General features: G+C 36.9%; 1 protein-coding gene across 1 annotated transcript in view; it reads left to right on the top strand.

Moving 5' to 3' along the window:
• LOC142551159 (histone-lysine N-methyltransferase ATX2-like) overlaps positions 1-23391 on the top strand; it is a 28756-nt gene that overhangs the window by 904 nt on the left and 4461 nt on the right. The window contains exons 2-21 of the mRNA XM_075660231.1: positions 27-78; positions 281-355; positions 463-682; positions 6707-6830; positions 6972-7076; positions 8266-8483; positions 8799-8891; positions 9008-9105; positions 9740-9907; positions 10720-10857; positions 12215-12262; positions 18208-18325; positions 18435-18500; positions 18577-18638; positions 18871-18927; positions 19660-19728; positions 19897-20092; positions 20870-21151; positions 22657-22718; positions 22796-22873. Coding sequence (XP_075516346.1) covers positions 27-78; positions 281-355; positions 463-682; positions 6707-6830; positions 6972-7076; positions 8266-8483; positions 8799-8891; positions 9008-9105; positions 9740-9907; positions 10720-10857; positions 12215-12262; positions 18208-18325; positions 18435-18500; positions 18577-18638; positions 18871-18927; positions 19660-19728; positions 19897-20092; positions 20870-21151; positions 22657-22718; positions 22796-22873 — 2329 coding nt within the window. The remainder of the gene's footprint in view (positions 1-26; positions 79-280; positions 356-462; positions 683-6706; positions 6831-6971; positions 7077-8265; positions 8484-8798; positions 8892-9007; positions 9106-9739; positions 9908-10719; positions 10858-12214; positions 12263-18207; positions 18326-18434; positions 18501-18576; positions 18639-18870; positions 18928-19659; positions 19729-19896; positions 20093-20869; positions 21152-22656; positions 22719-22795; positions 22874-23391) is intronic.

Below are 23391 nucleotides of genomic sequence, written 5' to 3'. Positions count from 1 at the left end.
AATTCGGTGTTTTGTGCCATATGCAGGCTCAGCTTTGAGGGCATTGATCCTAAGAAATTTACTGGGTTACAATGCAAGGTGTGAACTTTAATTGAATTAAAAGCGGGCATGTGTTTTTTTGTGCATATTTGATGTTGCTTGCTGCATTAATACATGTATCCATCATCACTTGTATCAATTTCTTAATGTGATTGGAGGTCATGGGCTAATCATATAAAAAAATTAACAGCTTTTGTGAATTTTACGTTCACTCGTACCTGCTTGAATTTAAATGGAACAGGTGTACTGGCCGCTTGATGCACGTTGGTATTCTGGCCGTGTGCTTGGTTATAATTTGGAGGCTGGACGACATCATGTATTGTTCTTACACTTTTGATTAATTGAGATACACAATGTTGTACAATTTCATATGATGACATGAATGAATCATGGACATTTTGGTAATTTTGGTGTGGAATGTAGGTGAAATATGAGGACGAGGAGGAGGAGAATTTAATTTTGGCAAATGAACGAGTCAAGTTCTATGTCTCCCATGAGGAAATGCAAAGTTTAGAGTTGAGGTGCCTCGAGAATAGTTCAGAAACTGATCCTATTGATGTGAATGAGATGATGGTGTTGGCTGCAAGTTTGGATGATTGCCAGGACGTTGACTGCGGGGATATAATTTGGGCTAAACTTACTGGTGCGTGTGCTACTTTGATTTTATTTAAACATTGCAAATCTTTTATGGTATATGTTTCTATTGGATTACCCTTCATAAAATAATGGATTTTTTGTCACTTTGCAATACTTATATTTTTGAAATCAGTTGCTATTGGAAGTTGCTTCTTCAAGCCCATTCTTAATCCTGCCAAAAAGATCTGCTATGTGCCTTTAGGAATTGTTCATGAAATCCCTTTTGCTAGTAGGAACAAATTGCATTTGTTGAACCTCTGAGGATCATTGAAGAGATTCCTCATTTTTGAGTGAGGGAATTTCGCTAAATAACGGGTACTGGTAATTAAGTTGAGTTTTATGGATTTTGTTTTAGTGTCTTTTCAGTTAGTGTCTGAATATACAGATTTTGGACATTTGGCAGTGATATAGTTATTTTGTGCAAATCAGCATTAATAAAGGGGATGATCATTTCAAAGAATATACGCACAGTGTCCTGCTGCTGCAACAAGATGCATATAATTATTTCTGTTAAATTAACGTATCCCATTACAATTACCGTAGCAGAAAGCAAGAAGATGTTGCCATTTCACAGCCTATCATTTGATTTTGGAAAATTATTATTATTATTTTTTTTGATAAGAGACATATAATATTAATGATGAAAAGGGATTTAGTACAATAGGCGGATAAGACATCCGCTAATTCAGAATAAAACTCCTACGAAAATTAAAAACAAGTTCAACACATCTTAAACGAGGACAAAATTCCAGTCCCTGTAAATTTGAGAGACACTCAGATGTTCGTATTCTTTCCAAATCTTCACCCAACATGCCACTCTAAATTTTGACTTTGTCCCATAGTTCTTCAACCACCTCCTCCTTATCTTCGAAAATTCTTTTATTCCTTTCCATCCAAATGGACCAAAAAATGCAATGGACGATGGTGAACCAAAATCTCAAATGTTTCCTTCCTTTATGCAAGCTCGGTTCTACTGTGTACATATCCTTAGCCTTATCCGGTATAGCCCACACCAGATCCAGCTCCTTGAAAGCTTTGATCCAAATCTGTGTAGAGAAAGCACAATGAAGGAGGAGATGATCTTGACTCTCTTCATTGCTGCGGCACAGACTACACCATTGCGGACTTAACGCATTAGTTGACCATCTTCTTTGCAACACATCAAAAGTCTGCAATTTCTTCAACGCCACAATCCACGAGAATACTTGAATCCTTGGCGGCACAGGTATTTTCCAGATATTCAAGCAGTAAGGGAAAGGTGAATTATTACTCGAAGAGTAAAAAGAGTTGTAAAACGATTTAACCGAAAACCTCCCCGATGAATCTCCCACCCAAATTCTATAATCGTCTACCCCCGTCTCCAACCGAATATCATTTAAAACCCCTAATAGCTCACTGAATTGAGCCTCTTCTTCCTCATACATATTCCTCATGAATCGTATGTCCCATTGTTGAACACTCATCCCCTCCCTACTGACATTCTCAACAAAACATGAGATAGGTTTGTAGTAAGACTTGAAATCACAAACAATGAAGGAAAACAAATAAGAAAAGGAACCCCCCCCCACCCACTTATCCTCCCAAAAACGGATAAAATTCCCCTCTTTAAGAACTCCCTTAACCAATCAATGAAAAGCCGGAAACGATCTAGAAATACCCTTCCACGGACTTTTGAAAGTAGAATTTCCAGCTAGACCCAAATCCCATCCATTATCTTGCGTACCATAAATCCCAGTAATAACTTTCTTCCACATAGTCTCCCTTTCCACTGAGCCTCTCCACCACCACTTACCGAGGAGTGCTTTATTTCTTAGACGAATATTTCCAACTCCCAATCCCCCGCTGGCTAGCGGTTTGCACACCTGATCCCAATTCACCACATGACAATGCTTCTCGCCATCCGGTCCATCCCACAAGAAGTTTCTCATCAATCTTTCCATTAATTTCCCCACCTTATTCGGAACTCTGAATATGGACATAAAGTAAGAAGGCAAAGCGCTCAATACAGCCTTAATCAGTGTAAGTCTCCCGCCCCTAGATAGAAAAGATTTTTTCCAGTTTGCTAGTCTCCTTTTCATATTCGAAATAACTGGATCCCAGAACTCCATCTTCAGAGGATTGCCCCCCAATGGGACACCTAGATATTTAAGTGGGAAGTTACCTTTCTTACAACCGATGGTGGTAGCCATTGTGTCTGTTTCCACATCATCCATGAATAAGCCCACCACCAAACTTTTATCCATGTTGATCTTTAGACCCGAGAGCATGCAGAATTTTTGTAGTATGTCAACAATTTCCAGCAGATTCTGTTTAGACTTTGCGAAAAATAAAGTGTCGTCAGCAAATTGCAGGTGAGAAATCTGAACTTTCTGTCTTCCTACTTCGAAACCTCTAACTTTTTCATCCACCTTTCCCTTGTCGATCATTCTTCCCAAGACATCTACAACTAAATTGAAAAGAAGTGGTGAAAGTGGATCCCCTTGTCTAAGCCCCCTCTCTCCTTTGATTTTACCCCTTGGCCTTCCGTTAATAAAAATCGAGTAGGAGACGCTAGAAACACACCCCAATATCCACTTCCTCCATCTGATTCCGAAGCCTTTCTTCATCAGTGCCCAATCTAAAAAATTCCAGTCAACATAATCGTAAGCATTTTCCAAATCCACTTTGAACATCCATCCACTCTTCTTCGTTCTTCGATAAAATTCTACCACCTCATTAGCAATCAAGCAGCAGTCCAATATTTGTCTTCCCGTAATGAACGCACTTTGGTTCTCCGCGATTGTGGAATTAATGACCCTTTTCAATCTATTTGTCAAAAGCTTAGATAAGATTTTATATAAGCTCGTAATCAAGCTAATCGGTCTGAAATCTTTTACTCTCATCGCATTTTTTTTTTCGGAATAAGGCAAATATAAGTCTCGTTTGTAACACCATTAACAATTCCGCTTTTGAAAAAATCAGCAAAGACTCTAATTAAATCATCTTTTACCGTGTCCCAATTATGTTGATAGAAAGCCATTGTGAATCCATCTGGACCCGGAGCCTTGCATCCATCACTCTCAAAAACCATCTTTTTGATCTCATCCTCCGAAAAAGGTGCCTCCAACTCTTGTGATTGACTGATATCTATTGCACACCAATCTAGACCTCTTAATTCTTCGGACTCAGATTCGAATTCTCGCTGTCCCTCTGCTCCAGTCATATACAATCTGCGATAGAAATTCAGAATTTCATCTTCAATGATTCTGTCTTCAGTGACTCTTGAGCCATCTTCCAATTCCACAATGTCAATCAGTGCTTTGTTCCTTCTGTCACTAAGTAAAGAGTGAAAGAATTTAGAGTTTTGATCCCCTTCTCTCATCCACTTGAGTTTCCCTTTTTGACATTGCATTTGTGTTCTTCTTAACATGTTCAATTCCAACTCGACTTTTAAATTTTTTCTTTCATCTTTCAACGCCTCAGACCACCTACCCGCCGCCTCTAATTCGTCCAGCCTATGAATATCCCTGGTCAGCTCCTTTATCTTAAAACCCACATCTCCAAAAACCTCTTTGTTCCACTTAGATACATCCGCTTTGATCCTTTTCAGTTTTGACATGAATTTATACCCCTCCCACCCTTGATATATTCCATCATTCCACCATTCCCTGACCATCTCTTTGAACTTGGAATGTGTCAACCACGCATTTTCAAACCTAAAAGGTGTCGGTCCCCAGCGCAAAGTACTAGTGTCAAAAGAAACCGGATTGTGATCGGAAGTGATTCTCGGCAGTACTTTTTGTCTGTAATTCTTGAAAATTTCTTTCCATCCCTTAGTTATTAGAAATCTGTCAAGACGACAACAAATCGGTTGTGTCCTAAAGTTGGTCCATGTGTACTTGGCATTCAGGAGTGGTGGATCGATTAGATGTAGTTCCTCAATCAATCTATCAAAGCATCTCATACTCGTAGTTCTGGAAAGGTTGGAAAATTATTATCCATGTTAAAGAAAGTTCTTTCGTATGTTAAGTTCATTTTGGAGGCTACAAATTAGTCATTTCTTGTAATATACTGTAGCCCTGCCAGTGCAATAAAGGGCTCATTAGAAGGGAACCATTTTGCGCACATTGTTTACATTAAGAACTTAAATGGCGGAAATGACTGGCATAGAAGAATTTTTTGCTCATTCTTTTTGGTTAATTACTAAGAAAGTGCTCAACAAAATTTATCTCGGTTCAATGAACCTGGGCATTGATAGTAGATCCGAAAACATTTCCTCGATTATTTTTCGTGGCAATACTGGGTGTGGATTTAGTGTATGTAAGAAAAAATATATAGTCCTTTTCTTTCGATTGTAAAATCGTTGTGCTTAAATGTTTTGTGAAATTACATGATGAAATCAAGAGGCAAGCATTTTGGAGCAGTGTTGCTTTAGTCCGCATTTAATGCAAATCAAGCAGAAGCAAGCCAACATGAATAATTTTTTAATGTTAATTATTACATTACTTTGAATCGGATCAAACAAAGTCTGTCCCATTTCTGAAGTTTGTCGAGAAGCTAAAATATGATTTTACACAATATTTGCTGCTGTCAATATTTGAAATAAAAACATTCACGAGTTTGTTGTGAAATTGCAGTTAATCCATTTGATACATTCCATGCAACGCGTAACAACTTTGATTTCTTTCTCTCCACTTGTCGGACATGCATCTATTTCCCCGCTTCAATTTCCAAAGTCTGATCTGACAATTAGAAATTGCAGTTCTATTTAACACAGAGAGACTAAAATATGATGAGTTTGGAGTTCAATTCATTGTATTAAATTATTTCTTCAAAGTTGTATTGCCTTTTTTTTCTGTATATATGATCAGGTAATTTTAAGGTTCTTATGCACTGCATATTCCACAAGTTACAAGCTCATGAAAGTCCACGCGTAGCCCCTTGGCCTTGCTTCATATATTTATGCTGCAGATGGAATCTCAGTGTCTATTTTCATAATATTTTAATTGGTCCGTTTTGTGACGCTATTGTAATAATGATGAGTTAATGAATCTTCTATGATGAGAATTTGTAGAACTTGTTCTTGACAAACAGAATTGTAGAACACTTAAATGTATTGATTCTTTGGTTACTGCTGATTTTTATGGTGACTAGCATAAATAAAATTCTTAAGTTACGAATGAGAGAATAAACAATTTATGTTAGCTGGGTTTCATTTTCCTATTTCTTACCTGGAACGCAGATAGTGACTGTCATACTGGACAATAGTTGTAAAATATGTCACAATTAAATCTAAAACAAGATTTTGTGATGATAACTACTTGTAAAAAAAAAAGACTTACCCATCCACCAGTCCCTGCCCATTGAAGTCAAACAATTGCATGTTTGATAAAGAATTTAGATATTTATTTTAAAGGAAAGACTGCCTTCTACCCTCGTCCCATTAGCTTCAGAAACGTGTCTAAACATCTGGATTTTAAGTACATAAAAGAGAATAATTGGAATTTCAGTCTCCATTTAACACTCAATAGCGGTGGTTCAATCATAATAACTCGGTGTCCAGATTTGTTTAATGAGATGCCTAAAATTGACATTAAATGCCAATTAACTTTCCTTTTTATTTTCTTTCATTTATTATCTGATTCTTGTTGTCTGATTCTTTTTTTTCTTTCTCTCATTTAATTACTCTCGAGAAAGTTCCATTACCATTTTTCAAATTTCACAATCATGCATTAAAGTAACGTTTACTTAAAAAGTGCTATTCGTTACAGAGAGTTTTATTATTTTGGAAATAACTGGCTGTCATTTAGGTTTACATGGTATTTTACTTTCTTGCTTGTAAATTTTGGAGGTTTATCTGACCGTTACCTCCTACGTACTAAATTCTTCCGAGTTAATGAGCTGGTAGGGCCTCACCTCCCCCTCACCATGCATAAATTCAGTGGCTTTACCAAAAAAAGCCATTTTTATTTTGACGCACCGAGTATGACTTTTTATCAAACAGTGAGAGCTAAAGCCCATTTTCAGTTAAGTTATCAAATTTTTTATGTAGGACATGCTGTTTGGCCAGCTATTGTTCTAGATGAATCTCAAGTGGGTACACACAAAGGTTTAAACAAAACATACGGGGAAAAATCAGTCCTAGTGCAGTTCTTTGGCACCTATGATTTTGCTAGGTATCTTTTCTTTTAATGTTTTGAAGAAATTTTCCTACCCAAGACTATGATGCAGTTTTGTTGTTGTGATTATGCTCCTGGAATTCACGAGTAATTTTTGGGTAGTTTAATGGATTTTTGATTGCTTTTTATACCATTCAGGGTTACGAAGAAACAGGTTATTTCTTTTCTCAAGGGCCTTCTTTCTTCCTGCCATTTGAAGTGCAAGAAACCAGCTTTTGCTCGAGCATTGGAGGAGGCAAAAATGTGAGTTTTGTCAATTTAAGTACTTGAAGCTCAGATCTTTAGAATTCTAAATGAGCTAACTTGCATTTGACAAAAACTTTCTGGAGGTAAGGAAAAGTGAGAACGCAGAACCCCATCATATTTTTCTTGTCCTTTTTTTATCAGTAAATGTGATTTTATTGACCAAGAGAGTAAAGCTCCGGGCATATTCCGGGCATATCTGAGTGAGTCAACAAACACAAGTAGCAAAGTAACACAAATATTAGATAGGTGATAAGACACCAGTCAGGCAGTCAAGTTAAAAAACTAAGCGGGGTTGATGATTTACATTTAAATTGTGGCAAGTCTTGATTTACTGTTTGGTTGATACCTTTCCCTAGAGTCATTAAAATTTTTTCCAATTTCCCATTGTTCTTTTTCTTGGGTGAATAATTTGGGTGAATGTTGTACCGTATTTATCACGTTGCCAGCTTGGTTTTACCCATTTGAACAATGTGGTGACTGACAATTTCCCTTCTAAAATCCCCAGTCTGAACCTATAAATCACTATTTTGATTTTTTTTGTTTTCTTTTTACATTGCATGGTTTTTAATTAAAAACAAACTGTTTGACTTTTAATTAATTAATTGATTTTCTCTCATGTATTTCAGTCGTTGGTACAAAGGCAATGAGAACCTTTTAGAACCTGATCATACCAAACTAAACCATGGCTAGCTGTCCAGAAATGGTGTGAGTTGTTGATTTGAACGGCCAAACTCCTTTATGTAACTTTTTGATGGTCAAACCCATGTTTATAAATTTTTACTTATCATGGTTTGAAAGGTTTGTTTTTCAACATTTTGTTGTAAAGAATGACAGTTTCTCTATTTAGACTAGAAAAAAAGTATCTAGGCAAATTTTTTCAGATATCCTAAGGATTCTCCCATCTCTGAATGGGGAGATAATGCCTCATTGCCTTATTGTATGGATTTTGGATGAATTTCAGACTGAAACCATGATTTTCATGCATTTAAGGACAGTTAATGGGTTTTATATTAAATATTCACTTGTATTGGGTCATTTTGATGAATATGAATCATATGCTAAGACTAGAGTAATTTAAAGATTTTTTTTCGCGTTTTAATTTTGTGGAGAAACAAGGTTGAACAAAATGGTTCATCTTTTATGATTGCTGATAACGATTATTAAGATACTGGATGCATTTGATTAGGTATCTTAGCGAACAGAAGCTCCCGAAAGAAATGCTACAGCTGCGAGATGGTGGTGAGAACCGTGAGGCTGATAATAATGATAGTGGAAGTGGAGAGCAAGAAGATGGAGCTGATTCAGGTGATGAAGAGTGCCTATGCCATGAAGAAATGTCGAGGAAACTTGAAGACCTCAAGAGTTGCCAACTTGAATCTGGAGGGTTGCAAGTGATTAGCCTCGGTAGGTTTTGATAAGTTAACATTCTGTACATTGTACTGGTGAAAGGATTCTCTTATGTTATTGGAGTTTCTGTTTCTGTTTAGTAGTCTTACTTCTATTTGAGCGTTCCATATTGCGACTGCCTGATATTGCAAATATATGAGACCTGCAGTATGATGGGGCTTGATCTTGAAAAGGAGGACCCAAAGGCTAGCATACTTGTGATAACATCTATGGCATCATGATTCTTCATTTTTACTTGTGAAAGAAGTTGATCTTTTCTCATATAATTTATTAACCAACTCTTAAGCTCATTACCCGTGATTGGACATGCAGGAAAGCTTGTCAAAGAGACTGATAATTTCCGAAATGAGAGATTAAAATGGCCTGAGGGGTATACCGCTATGAGGAAGTTTCCTTCAATAGCGGGTGATTTACTGCTCTTGACGTCTCTTCGGGTTGTAACTTAATCATATATTTTCATTGTATCCTATAATATTATTGGCCTTACCCTAGTTCTATATTTGTTTTTAATCTGGCTTCAGATCCAAGTGTGTGCGTCTTATATAAGATGCAAGTACTAAGAGATGTTGACTCCAGGACCAGACCTCTTTTTAGAGTTACAACAGATGATGAAGAAGAGGTATCCGGCAGTGATATTATTTATAAGACTAGCAGTTTCTCCTTCTATTCTTGTGCAGTTACTTTTTGTCCATTGTCTTTCTATGCATTCATTTACTTTTCATGTTCGTTGCTAGTTTTCTCGTCCTTTTCCCTGTACATTCATTTTTGACGTCATTTCATGTGCACTATACTATGTTGTTCTCAAGAGTTGCCATGCCTGATGTTTAACTTCAGAGCTTGTGATTTTTGGATGTGAATCTAAATCGGTTGCTTCACATTTAAGCTAATATGTCTCCTTGTGAATGTAATCTCTAGTATGTAAATTCTGGCATTGAGGCATCCTAGAGACTTCTATGAATTTATAAATGAGCAATCTTTTTTGTGTTTTACTTTATTTTCTTTCATCATTAAAAGTGTGTTTGAATTAAAATGTTAATACCATGCCGTGGTTTGCATATATTTTCTTCAACTTAAGCCAATTGATATGGTTCTTTGTTGCTTTTTACCTTTTATTATGGGGTTCCCTTACCATCAGTTTGATTTGTTTTTGTTTTCAATTGATTCAATGTAAATTTTATTTGAACTTGTTTTACCTTGCTATATACACGATTAATACTGATTTATCCTTTTTGTTGAAATATTTTTCCTTTCAGTTTAATGGATCAACTCCATCTGCTTGTTGGAATAAAATATATGAACGGGTTAAGAAGGTGCGAACAAGCATTTCTGATCACAAAGCTGCTGTTGAAACTGAACATAGCTTTAAATCCGGGTCATTTATGTTTGGTTTGTCCCACCCAAAAGTTTCAAAACTCATCCAGGTAGGAATGGACAATCATACTATATATTACTTGAAGAAGTTAGTCTTCTCTCCTAAGCATTTATCAAGTTAAATTGATTTGCGCACTAGTTTTACCCCTAGGAATCTATAATTCATTGACCTTGCTTTATGTTATCCTCGTATGTAGGCAAAATCACTAATTTTCGCATTGTACAAATAATGTGAAATGACAGTTCAACTACTTTTTGAGTTAGTCTGATTATATAAAATTTTAGAATGTAATATCCTGTTTAGCCTTAAACAATTTCTAATTCCCTTTTAGCAAGACAAATTAGACCATATAGATACTGAATCAAAATAAGGGCTTGATCCAATGATCCCAATTCAACATTTCATGACATATAAATGTGTTAGTTTGACCAATTCGATTGGACCTTCTACATTTTCCCTCAATAAACTACCTGGGAGAGCTATTTCTTCCCCCCCACAAGTAAGAATCAGAATATAGGATGTCTTGCTATTTATGTCAACTGTTCCTAAACATAACGGTCGCAACTGCATGTGAATTTCTTTCTTTTGGTGTATCTTATCTGGATTTCTGTATTTTTGTGAACGACACTTATCTTTAAATAATCCTGATCAATGACATGTATCATAAATACCGCGGACGATGCGTGTACGCATGTGCGTATTTGTTCTATATTTACAGTTAAATTAGGGCTATAGTTTGTTTGCTTTTGCCATAAACCCTCATCGGTAATTTAGTGATTTCTTATCGCAGTGAAAGAATTGTTTGAGCCCACGTTTCTGATGCCTATCATGGATTGTAAAATTTCATCCTAATATTTGCAGGAAATGTCAAATTCTAGACAGAAATCGAAATCCTCTCAATCTGCATCTAAAAGAACCAAGGGCGGTTCTTCTGGTTACAGATCTGTTCACGTTGAATGGAGGGACCTTGATAAGTGCAATGTTTGCCATATGGATGAGGTAAATATTATTTTCTAGTCACGGATCAGCTGTATTAATTAAATTCGGGCTTGACTGCTCTTTTACTTCTGGAGCAAGAATTTCTTTAGATTGATTTGCTCTCTCGTTTTTCTTTGAATTCGACTCAAAGATATCAGTTCACTCTTTATATAATTTCTTTCTTGCTTGGCAAAATGAATCACGAAAAGTATGTGGATGTTTTCATTACTATGTTAGGAAGATGATTGATAAATGACACTCCCTCATTTGATTACATTTCCTCAAACTTCATTAAATCATGTGCCTGGTAATAAGTTGGATTTTTTCGATAAACAATCACACCATAATTAATGTGACGTTTTTATCAAGAGAGCAGTAGTGTTGAGTATTAATTTGTTGAATGATTTCAATCTCATTCTAGTTAACATCTCAAAAATCCTTTCCAAATTCATCAGCAGCTTTTGCAATGTAATCTTCTCCAAAACCTAATGAATGAAAAATAAAACACCATTCAATATTTCAACAATAGAGCAGAAACTATAAATGGTGGGTGCGACCAGAGAAATTAGGAAAGAATGAGGGGACGCAATGGGGAAGGACTACAAAGAGGAAACAGTGGCAACTGGCTCTGTGGTGGTGGTGATGGTGCTTGGGTTCTCTTGAAATGGTAGTTGAAGAAATGAGTTCTGCCGTTGTGTGGAAATGTGTTGGTGTGGAAAGTCAAAGAATAAATCACGAAAAGTATGTGGATGTTTTTATTACTATGTTAGGAAGATGATTGATGAATGACACTCCCTCATTTGATTACATTTCCTCAAACTTCATTAAATCACGTGCCTGGTAATAAGTTGGATTTTTTTCGATAAACTATCACACCATAATTAATGCGATGTTTTTATCAAGAGAGCAGTAGTGTTGAGTAATAATTTGTTGAATGATTTCAATCTCATTCTAGTTAACATCTCAAAAATCCTTTCATCAGCAGCTTTTGCAATGTAATCTTCCCCAAAACCTGATGAATGAAAATTAAAACAGCATTCAATATTTCAACAATAAAGCAGAAACTATAAATGGTGGGTGCGACCGGAGAAGTTAGTAAAGAACTGAGGGGACGCAATGGGGAAGGATTAGAAGGAGGAAAAAGTGGAAACTGGTTCTGTGGTGTTGATGATGGTGCTTGGGTTCTCTTGAAGTGGTAGTTGAAGAAATGAGTTCTGCCGCTGTGTGGAACTATGTTGGTGTGGAAAGTCAAATACGCTTATTTTTTGGAGGGAGGCAGGATCTTAGGGGTGGGGATGGTGCCTTTTAAATTGAGGAAACGAGATGTATCATTTCTACAATGTTCACTGTATCTACTGATGCACATTTTTTATTTCAGGAGTACGAGAGCAATTTATTCCTTCAGTGTGACAAATGCAGAATGATGGTATGTCTTTGTTTTTATCCTTTGTTTTAAAATTGAAATCTTCATATGCTTGGTATTTGGAATGCCTATTCCCTGATTCTGTCGGAAAATTGAATTAGTAAAAAAAAAAGGTAGGCAAAGAATGACATGGGGCAGCCTTCTTTGAATGTGAAGAGAATTTGAACACGGCAACTGATTTTCTGAAATTGCAGACGAAGGAAGGTTCACGCTAGAATGATGCATCTATTTAGTATCCCATTCTCAAGCCTCCTCTTGAGTTTTCTTATTCTTCCTATTAGTTTTGTAATATTTGTGAGGTGATTGTTCTTCTGTATTAAGAGAGTGTTAATTCTCTTTGGAAACACAGTGAGTGAGTTGTACATCACAAAAGTGGAATTCTTTTCATCATGTCCGTGGTTTTTACCCTAATAATTTTAGCGGTTTTCCATGTAAATCTCGATGTCCAGTTTATTCTTTATTTTCATATTTATTATCTCAAATTACCGCACGTGGGACCAACAAGTGGTATCAGAGCCTTGGTTTAAAATTCTTAAAATTATGAGTATGCTCTGTGGTTGCAGGTACTGATCTTCCACATCAGAAAATATTTTTGAGATTTTTTTTTAATAAGACGAGATTATTTTTGTTCAGTCTACTAAATTGTTGTAGACATAATGGCGGGCATGTACGAGATATCAAAGTTCCACGGAAGCAATTTTATGCCGTGGAAAATAAAGATACAAGCAGCTTTAAGAAACGAGAATTGCTTGACGGCTATTTGAGATAGACCAGTGGAAATTACGGACGATGGAAAGTGGAATGAGATGAATGATAATGCTGTTGCCAATTTACACTTGGTTATAACAGACGAAGTATTGTCAAGTATCTCTGAGATAAAAACAGCAAAAGTTATCTGGGATACTTTGAGAAAGATGTACGAGGTCAAGTCGTTATACAACATGATTTTCCTAAAGAGAAGGCTTTATACCCTTCGGATGGCGGAATCCTCATCGATGACCGACCATATCAACACACTAAATACTCTATTTGCCCAACTCACGTCCATGGGGCATAAAATAGGGGAAAATGAACGTGCGGAGCTTCTACTTCAAAGTCTACCAGATTCATATAATCAACTTGTCATCAACATTACCAACAATATTTTTATGGGCTTTTATCATTCGACGATGTCTTAACTGCGATTTTCGGAGAAGAAAGTCGGCGTAAGAATAAGGAAGATAGGTTGGTAACATCGAAACAGGTAGAGGCTTTAACAATGATAAGAGAAAGATTTATGGACCGTGACTCTAGTGGGAGCCAAAGACGAGGTAGATCAAAGTCGAGAAATAAGAAGAAAAATATTTACTGCTTTAAATGTGTAGGTATAGAGCACTTCAAGAAAAAGTGTACGAGTATCAACAAGAGTTCTCAAGGAAATGTGGCTAGTACTTCAGGCGGTGGTGAAATATTATTCAACGAAGCGGCAAAAGTTGCAGAAGGCAGATACAAATTTTGTGACACATGGATTATGGATTCAGAAGCGATGTGGCACATAGCGTCTTGGAGAGAATGGTTTGATTATTAGGAACCAGTCTCAGAAGGATCTGTATTCATGGGAAATGATCATGTCTTGGAAATCGCTTGGGTCGGTACTATCAAAATAAAAATGTTTGATGACATCATTCGCACAATACAGGAAGTACGGCATGTGAAGGGACAGAAGAAAAATCTTTTGTCCTTGGGGCAATTGGATGATATCGGGTGCAAAACACGTATCGAGAACGGGATCATGAAAATTGTGAAGGGTGCGCTTGTTGTTATGAAGGTGGAAAAAGTTGTTGCAAATCTGTATGTACTTTTGGGAGAAATACACAAAGAGGAGGAACTAGCTGTTGCATCAATTCGTTCAGGAGAAGAATTAACGATGTTATGGCATAGAAAGCTTGGGCATATGTCAAAACGAGGGTTCAAAATTCTCTCAGAACAGAAGCTGCTGCCGGGACTTACAAAAGTGTCATTACCCTTTTGTGAGCATTGTGTTACCAGTAAACAACACAGATTAAAGTTTGACACTTCTACTGCTAGAAGCAAAAACATATTGGAGTTGATTCATTCGGATGTTTGGCAAGCACCGGTTGTATCCCTAGGAGGAGCTAGATACTTTGTCTTGTTCATTGATGATTTCTCTAAGAGATGTTGGTTGTACCCAATCAAGAAGAAATCAGACGTTTTCCAGATCTTCAAAGATTTCAAAGCACGGGTTGAACTTGATTTAGAAAAGAAAATCAAGTGTTTGAGAACTAACAAGGGGGGAGAATATACCAGTGACGAATTTGATGCATATTGTCAACATGAAGGCATCAAAAGACAGTTTACGACGGCTTACACACCTCAACAGAATGGAGTGGCGGAGCGGATGAACAGAACCTTGTTGGACAGAACAAGAGCTATGTTGTGGACTGCGGGTTTGGACAAGTCATTTTCGGCGGAAGCAGTCAAAACCGCTTGTTATATTATCAATCGTTCTCGTTCAGTGGCGATTGATCTGAAGACTCCGATGGAGATGTGGATCGGGAAGTCGACAGATTATTCTCATTTGCATACATTTGGAAGTTCTGTGTACGTTCTGTACAATGAGCAAGAAAGATCGAAGTTGGATTTAAAATCTAGAAAATGTATCTTCTTGGTTTATGCAGATGGAGTAAAAGGGTTTCGTCTGTGGGATCGTACTTTTCACAAGCTTGTCATCAACAGAGATGTTATCTTCGAGGAAGATAAAGTAAAGGAAGAAAGACACGAAATTCAGAAACTACTATATTTCAGGTGGAAAATAAGACGGACGAATGTCAAAATTCTTTTGAAGCAGTACCAGAGCACGAAGAACAAGAACATGTTGAATCTGAGGTTTCCAATGTGAGGCAGTCAACTCGAGACAGAAGACCACCAGGTTTGCTTTCAGATTATGTCACTGAAAGCAAAATTGCATATTATCTATTATCAGAAGATGGTGAACCATCGAGTTTCCATGAGGCTACTCAAAGCTCGGATGTATCCTTGTCGATGATAGCAATGCAAGAAGAGTTGGAGGCATTAGACAGGAATAAAACTTGAGATCTTGTTACACTACCACGAGGGTGGAAAACCATTGGAAATAGATGGGTCTATAAGATCAAGCGTGATGACAATAACCAAGTGGAGCGGTATCGTGCTTGATTGGTGGTAAAAAGATATGCTCATAAAGAAGACATTGACTTCAATGAGATATTTTCTCCTGTGGTTTGGCTTACAACAATCAGAGTAGTTCTGGCATTATGTGCGGTGTTTGACCTACATCTAGAACAGTTAGATGTGAAAACATCGTTTCTTCATGGAGATCTTGAAGAGAAAATCTATATGTTTCAGCCAGAAGGCTTTACGGTAAAAGGCAAAGAGAACTTGGTTTGCAGGTTGAACAAATCTCTGTACGGTCTCAAACAAGTGTGGAGGTGTTGGTACAAGAGATTTGATTTCTATATCATGAGCCTTGAATACAACAGACTGAATGCAGACCTTTGTACGTATTTCAAGAGGTCTGGTGATGATTATATTATTTTGCTGTTGTATGTGGATGACATGTTGGTAGCAGGTCCCAACAAAGATCAGGTCCAAGGATTGAAGGCACAGCTGGCTAGGGAATTTGATATGAAGGACTTGGGACCAACAAACAAGATTCTACAGATGCAAGTTCACCGAGATATAAGTAACAGAAAGATTTGGCTTTCCAAGAAAAAATATTTGAAAAAAGTCTTGCAACGCTTCAACATGCAATATAGTAAGCCAATATCAACCTCTCTTCATGTTAACTTCAAGTTATCCTCTGAGATGTGTCCTAGCAGTGAAGCATAGAGGATGGTGATGTCTCGAGTACCATATGCATCAGCAATGGGAAGTTTGATATTCGCTATAATCTGTACAAGACTGGACATTGCACAAGCAGTGGAAGCAGTTTTTCGGTATATGGCGAATCCTGGACGAGAGCATTGGAGTACAGCTAAGAGGATTCTTAGATAGATTAAAGGTACCTCAAATGTTGCATTATGTTATGGAGGATCAGATATTACACTCAGGGGCTATGTCAATTCGGATTATGCAGGTGATCCTGATAAGAGGAAATCTACTACTGGTTATGTGTTTACACTTGCAGGAGGAGCTGTAAGATGGGTTTCAAAACTGCAGACAGTTGTGGCGTTATCTACAACGGAGGCTATAAATATATGGCAGCTACTCAAGCTTGCAAGGAGGCAATATGGACTAAAAGGTTATTGGATGAGATCGGGCACAAACAAGAGAATGTTTCTTTGTTTTGTGACAGTTAGAGTGGCTTGCACATCGCAAGGAATCAAGCCTTTCATTCCAGGACGAAACACATTGGAGTACAATTTCACTTTGTGAGTGGAGTAGTAGAAGAAAGAAGTGTGGATATGCAGAAGATCCATATAAAAGATAACATAGCTGATTTTCTGACCAAGCCAGTAAACACCGATAAGTTTGAGTGGTGTAGATCCTCAAGTGGCCTAGCTGCAACGTAAGCAGCAGGTGATGGCAAGATTGAAAATATGTGTAGAGATGTGTTTGATTCTCAATCAAATCTCCAAGTGGGAGAAATGTTGGCAAATTGATTAGTCAAAAAAAAGGTAGGCAAAGAATGACAGGGGGCAGCCTTCTTTGAATGTGAAGAGAATTTGAACACGGCAGCTGATTTTCTGAAATTATAGACGAAGGTTCACACTGCAATTATGTATCTATAAATAGATGTATCATTCGCCATTTCAATGTATCCCATTCTCAAGCCTCCTCTTGAGTTTTCTTATTCTTCCTATTAGTTCTATAATATTTGTGAGGTGTTTGTTCTTTTGTATTAAGAGAGTGTGTGTTCTCTTTGGAAATACAGTGAGTGAGTTGTACATCACAAAATATTATAGTGTAATTCTTTTCATCTTGTCCGTGGTTTTTACCATAATAATTTTAGGGGTTCTCAACGTAAATCTCGGTGTCCAGTTTATTTTTTATTTTCATATTTATTGTCTCAAACTACCGCACGTGGGACCAACATATTCTTGGGAATAGAAGCTGGGAATATTCATTCCCTCCATTTCCTATAGGATTAGCCAATCTATTCCTACCATTTATTTCACCTATCAATCATAAGTTGAAATCAAAGTTCGATTTTTCATTCCATTTGTTTTTCACTTTTTATGGTACCGATCATAGGAATGGTATATAAATGACATTCATCTTCTATCCTGTTCCATTCCCAAACTTTCTATCCCCATCTTATCCCATTCGTGTATACCATCATGGCCTGAAGTTATAGCTGCATCCAGAATTCCATGTTTATTAAATTTTTTATTTGTTTAGTGAGTATTTGGTTGCTTCTTGTGGGCAGCATGTCATGATTATGTTTTGAAATACTTGTTTGATTCATCTTAGCTGTCTTCACTTGTTTTACTTCATCTTAGTTGTATATTTTGAAGAACGCCGTTCTACGGCATTACTACTATCATTTAACTTTCTTATCTTATATGTTAATCATAAAAGTTTTTGCTGTAGCATGGTGCAGTTTATAGATGATGTTTATATGTTTTTTCTTTTTAAATATCCAGCATAAAGCTGCATCTGTATCCAGCCATAAACTATCTGTAGCTGAAAGAAAAATAATTTACCTACTCATTGTTGTCTTATGGCATGAGCTTGTTGTGATTTTCTGGCACATTTGAAGGCCCCTTGGCAATCTTTGAAGCTCTTCAAACTGCCATCTTTTCATCAGCAACGTGACCTTAAAATTTTCCTTGCCTTCCATCTGTCTCACTTGTGATTTTTTTGTTTATCTTTTGTTTTCTTTGAGATGAAATTATTTATCACTTCTCTTTTTTGTTAAATTTTGCTCGATCCATGTTACCTGTAACATACTGTAAATATTCATCCAGGTGCATGCTAGATGCTATGGTGAACTTGAGCCTACTGATGGCGCTCTTTGGTTGTGCAACTTGTGTCGTCCTGGAGCTCCTGAACTACCTCCTCCCTGCTGCTTGTGTCCTATTATAGGTATTCAAAAATCCATCTGTTTATTTTTCCTCTCTCAGTTTCATATGTGTATCTATTTGGGGCATTGGCCGTTTGTAGTATTAAAGTATGTGACTATACCTTGATTTAGGGGGTGCCATGAAGCCGACCACAGATGGGGAGTGGGCTCATCTTGCTTGTGCTATATGGATACCAGGTTTCCGTTTTGTTCACAATTTTGTTCTCTTATACATAAAAATATTGAAGTTAATCGATTAATTTGTTATACCCAGAAACTTGTTTATCTGATATTAAGAAAATGGAGCCCATCGATGGGATTCACAGAATCCATAAGGTATCTTCTCTCATTCTAGTATCCCTTCTATTAACTTCTGGCTTCTTCTCAATATATATTATCCTGATATGCTACTTTTGAAGTGCCCCAGGTCTTTTTTTACGAACTCTGCTGATTTACTCCTTAGAATGGCTTCAAAACACTAGGCAGTGTTTTAATTTTTCAGTTTAGTTCTGTTACTGAAAATTATAATACTGAATATTTTTACATTTTTACTTTCTTAATTGTGAAGGATCGCTGGAAGCTATTATGTAGCATATGTGGTGTTCCTTATGGTGCATGTATTCAGGTAGATTATTCCTTGTTCTTTCTGCTCCGTGCCTGGGTTGTCACTCTCTTATTTTTCTTTTACTCCTGCCTTCTTACACGGTTTTGATGTCCATTATTTTTCTTTTGCTTGTTGGTTTTCAAGGTGTTGCGACGATGTAGGTGCCATGACTTTTATTGAAACACTAATGGAAAAATTTTCTTCCAAATTTAATCGTTTTATACTTCTGCATATTGTTCTTGTGAAAAATACCTGTTCTCACGATTCCTGAATATTTCACAACTCGTAGGAGATCAACTTCCTTAGAGAATCTACAATTAAAAGAATAAAATTTGATTTCTAATTTGATATGTTTCCGTTTTGAGATTTATGCTTAACGTGTGTGTGACGAGTTGCTAGTATTCTCCCAGTCAGATTAATTTACATTACCATTACACACTGATCTTCATACCATATCCCCTCCATACTTCAAGTTTCCGAGATAATGAACCGGAAAAGATTATTCCTTATCATAGTTCCTAACCTTATACTCCTTTAATATGCTTTTGTTAGATATTATTCTTCAAAATCTTCATCGAATGCTGCATGAATTTTTCTTTTTTGTGCTCATTGCTAAACAGATAGCCATAGATACAGGCATGGGCATTGAATTTGAGCTAATGCTATTTCAATTATGATGGTGACTTTCTGATGTTATTTTCGGTTTCTTTAGTTCAGTTGCACTGAGTCATCTTTTTTCCTGCTCTTTTGCAGTGTTCAAACAGTACTTGTCGTGTGGCATATCATCCTCTCTGTGCGCGGGTCGCTGGCTTTTGTGTCGAGGTATGAAATGACTAGAGTTTCCCTACACGAGTCTGGAGGAATATTTTTATCCTTTGTTTGGAGTGCTTTTTTCTCCTATTGGAGTATTCACTACTTGCTGTTTTATTGTCAGTTTTTTGCTATCAATTACATTCACGTGTGTATTTTTATGTTATATGTTATATGAAGCCTGAGGATGTTGATCGATTGCATTTTATTCCTTTTGATGAGGATGAGGAAGATCAGTGCATTCAATTATTTTCCTTCTGCAAGAAACACAGGCCCTTATCCAATGAGCCTTTGCTTGATGAACGAATTGGACAGCAAGCCTGTGAATGCGGAGACTATACTCCACCTTCAAACCCTTCTGGCTGTGCCCGTACAGGTATGATAATCTATTATTTGTTTATTTTTTTTTGTTTTTTTTTTTGCATTCTATACACGACACATACTCAGAAATACACAATCAGTGTCCTTTGAAAATGCTACTTGTGTGTGTATTCATTTGGTGCTATGTGATTTGAGGATGGTTGACAGTGAAAATGTGAGATATTGAATCCACTTAGTTATTAACCTTGCAAACATTTCCAGGGAAAAAAACTTGCGATCTTTTATACTCAGTTCTTTGTCTTGGATATTTTCTCCGCAGTTTGTTGCCATACTGTTTCTCTTACTCAATGTAAAACTTTTACGTGAGTGTAGTTGTTTGTCGTGAGGGATATGGATTATTCTTATTTAGAAGATTTTATAGGGTTTGGTTTGGTGGAGGAGCTTCTATCCATACTCTTTAGTTGTGAGAATTTTTTTATCCTTTAAATGTTTCTTGTTGACTTGTAGAAAAGAGCTTCTGTTTGTAAATAGGAGCACTTATCTCACGAATCTGTACCTTGACAAAAACCAAGCTTCAGTTCTTTGACTCCCAACACTTGATGTCGTGAGTTGATGCACAACAGCTGATTTGACAAATAAGATTTAGATTGTGTTAGTCTACAAAATTTCAGAATGTTTTGTTATGAGAATTTCTGATTGCTTCTTTCTCTGGAATTTTATTGCATCAATCATTGATTTGCTAATGGAGTCATTTGCTCTCGTTTTTAATCTGGATTGTTATATGTAAGTAAATTATCATATCATCCCATTATGGATTTTTCTTTGCAAGTAGAGGCATATAGTTCTCTCAAAAGGCGAGGGAGAAATGAACCTGAAGTTCTTGCCTCTGCTTCATCGAAGCGCTTGTATTTGGAGAACAGCCCATACTTGGTTGGTGGATACAGCCTTCATATGCCATTTCGGAACAAATCCTCCAGTGCACTTGATGGCTCTAAATATTCTGTTGACCTTCAGAAGCTACAGATGCATCAACTTGACCCATCTAGTGAGATGCTTTTGGTGTCTGATAAGTACAAGTTCATGAGGGACACTTTCAGAAAGAGACTGGCATTTGGTAAGCTTTTCTGCAGATATTAATGATTATTTTTCTTTTGTTGGTTGGTGGAGGTCTGGAGGAATGGTCTCTCTTGGATTTTTATATGCTGTCAACATTTTCTTCTGCTCCTTTCATCTCATTTTTCAAATCCTGGGAGTCTCCGGTGTGGTTTGCCTTGCACTGTAGTTTTGACTTAAACATTTGATTGATAACGATAGCACTTGTTTTTCTCTCCACTAAGTTGTCTTTCTAATATAAATGGATGAGGTGGTAGAACAACTAGCATTTTTTGCTGCAACTATATCTTATTAATCTTGAACTTATATCATGTTGTGTTTATGAAAAAAATTCTGCTTACTAAATTCTCACCTCCCAGGCTACTTACTCTATCCTATCATTATCATTACAGCCTTCTCCTTTTTCATGGAACCATTCAATTCATTGGACTGTTGAACATGACCAGAGGTTCTTTGTTTTGTGTCTCATGGTCTAATTTATTCTGGTTTCCTGTAGTTTCACGTTCATTGGCCAAGGTGTTTAATCCAATAACGAGGATCTTTTCCATTCATTAAGCCATAAGCATGTTGTTTCTACGTGATTCAATACTTATTATCTGTGATACCTCTTGTCGGTAAAAAAATAAAGATTTAAAATGAGTTTGTAATGAGCTACAATGGACTTCTATAACAACTTGGCTTAATCATTTTCGTAAAGCGATGACGAATACGAAGTAGCTGCTATAGGGGCCTGTTGGGCAGTCGCGCAGGCGCGGGCCTAGGTCCGGGCTCGGGGCATGACAGAATGGGAGCCACCTCTTGAACCTGCGGGGCAAAGTACGACATGACGGGAGCTACCTCTTGAACCTGTAGGAACCACCTCTAGATTCTCGACGCTGGTGGATCGAGGGGTCAGGTTGTGACGTGCGACCGAGGACGTCGCGTTCTGAAGGAGGGGTGATTGTGATACCTCTTGTCGGTAAAATTTAAAGATTTAAAACGAGTTTAATGAACTACAATGGACTTCTATAGCAACTTGAGTTAATCATTTTCGTAAAGCAAGAACGAATATGAAGTAGTTGATATAGGAGCCCATTGTAAAATCACGCAGTCGCGGGCACGGTATCAGTCTCCGGGTGTGACACTATCTATTAGTTGCTTGTATGCTTCATGGCATATCTTTCACAACCACCCCTTTAATGAATTTTTGGATAAGAAATGAATTGTGTGCATGCAAATGTTTTGAATCATTATTTCCTAACCTGATCACCAATCATTTGTTGTAGATTATATGCGTTACACAAAATTACTTCTGCATTCACAGACACGTTATCATAACCAAAACCTGAGTAAAGTGATAAATGTAGGAGGGGGATGGATCTACTCCATTCATATTTTTTTCATCTGATTTGAGTGATTTGAGTTATTTGTTATGTAATCAATAAAAGAATATTATCAACTTTTTTCTGGATTGGCAGTGGAAATTGTTAATTTATTCGTTCACATCTAAACTATTCTCGGTTTCAGGGAAATCTAGGATACATGGTTTTGGCGTCTTCACTAAATGTCCGCATAGGGCAGGAGACATGGTAAATTGCTTTGATCATCTCATATTGCATATTATTCTGATATTTTACATCTTAAATATTTTACATTCTTTTTGTAGATAGTTGAGTATACTGGGGAAATTATTCGACCTTCGGTGGCTGATAAAAGGGAGCTTTCTATTTATAATTCACTAGTTGTAAGTAACTCTATCTGTTTTGATGAAATTGTGTTTTGACATGTATCACTAAAACTTTGGTGTTAAGGCGAATGCCATGGAGTCCATCTAATCCAAAATATTCCATGGATATAGCCGTGGCTGACACATACTTTAATGTCCAAGGGATCCGTGGTTTTTTGTCCTCTAATAAAAGTGGACTTGTGTTTTTCTCAAAATGGAGTGAACAAAATGAAATTTGTTCCCTTAATTTGCAATTGATTCATAATTTCTGAGATATTTTAATCAAATAAGATGCAGAAACATGGGTAATCTAGGCATTGGACAGATATCCTGATACACATAATCTCTCAATGTACAAGTTCATTGTTCTTATTCCTTCTTATCCCTGATTCACTGCTACATAACTTCTGTTTGACAAGTAAATTTAGTGGATACCTGGTTTGATAACTCCACTCACTCCCAATGAGATCAAATGCATGCATACTCTTTTCCATCTTGATGCAACTATTTAGTGTATTTGCTTGTTTACCTGATGT

The sequence above is a fragment of the Primulina tabacum genome, chromosome 7, assembly GCF_025594145.1.
Source record: "Primulina tabacum isolate GXHZ01 chromosome 7, ASM2559414v2, whole genome shotgun sequence".
NCBI classification, from domain to species: domain Eukaryota; kingdom Viridiplantae; phylum Streptophyta; class Magnoliopsida; order Lamiales; family Gesneriaceae; genus Primulina; species Primulina tabacum.
The sequence above is the reverse complement of the archived record's forward strand: the minus strand, read 5'-3'. Positions and strand labels throughout refer to the sequence as shown.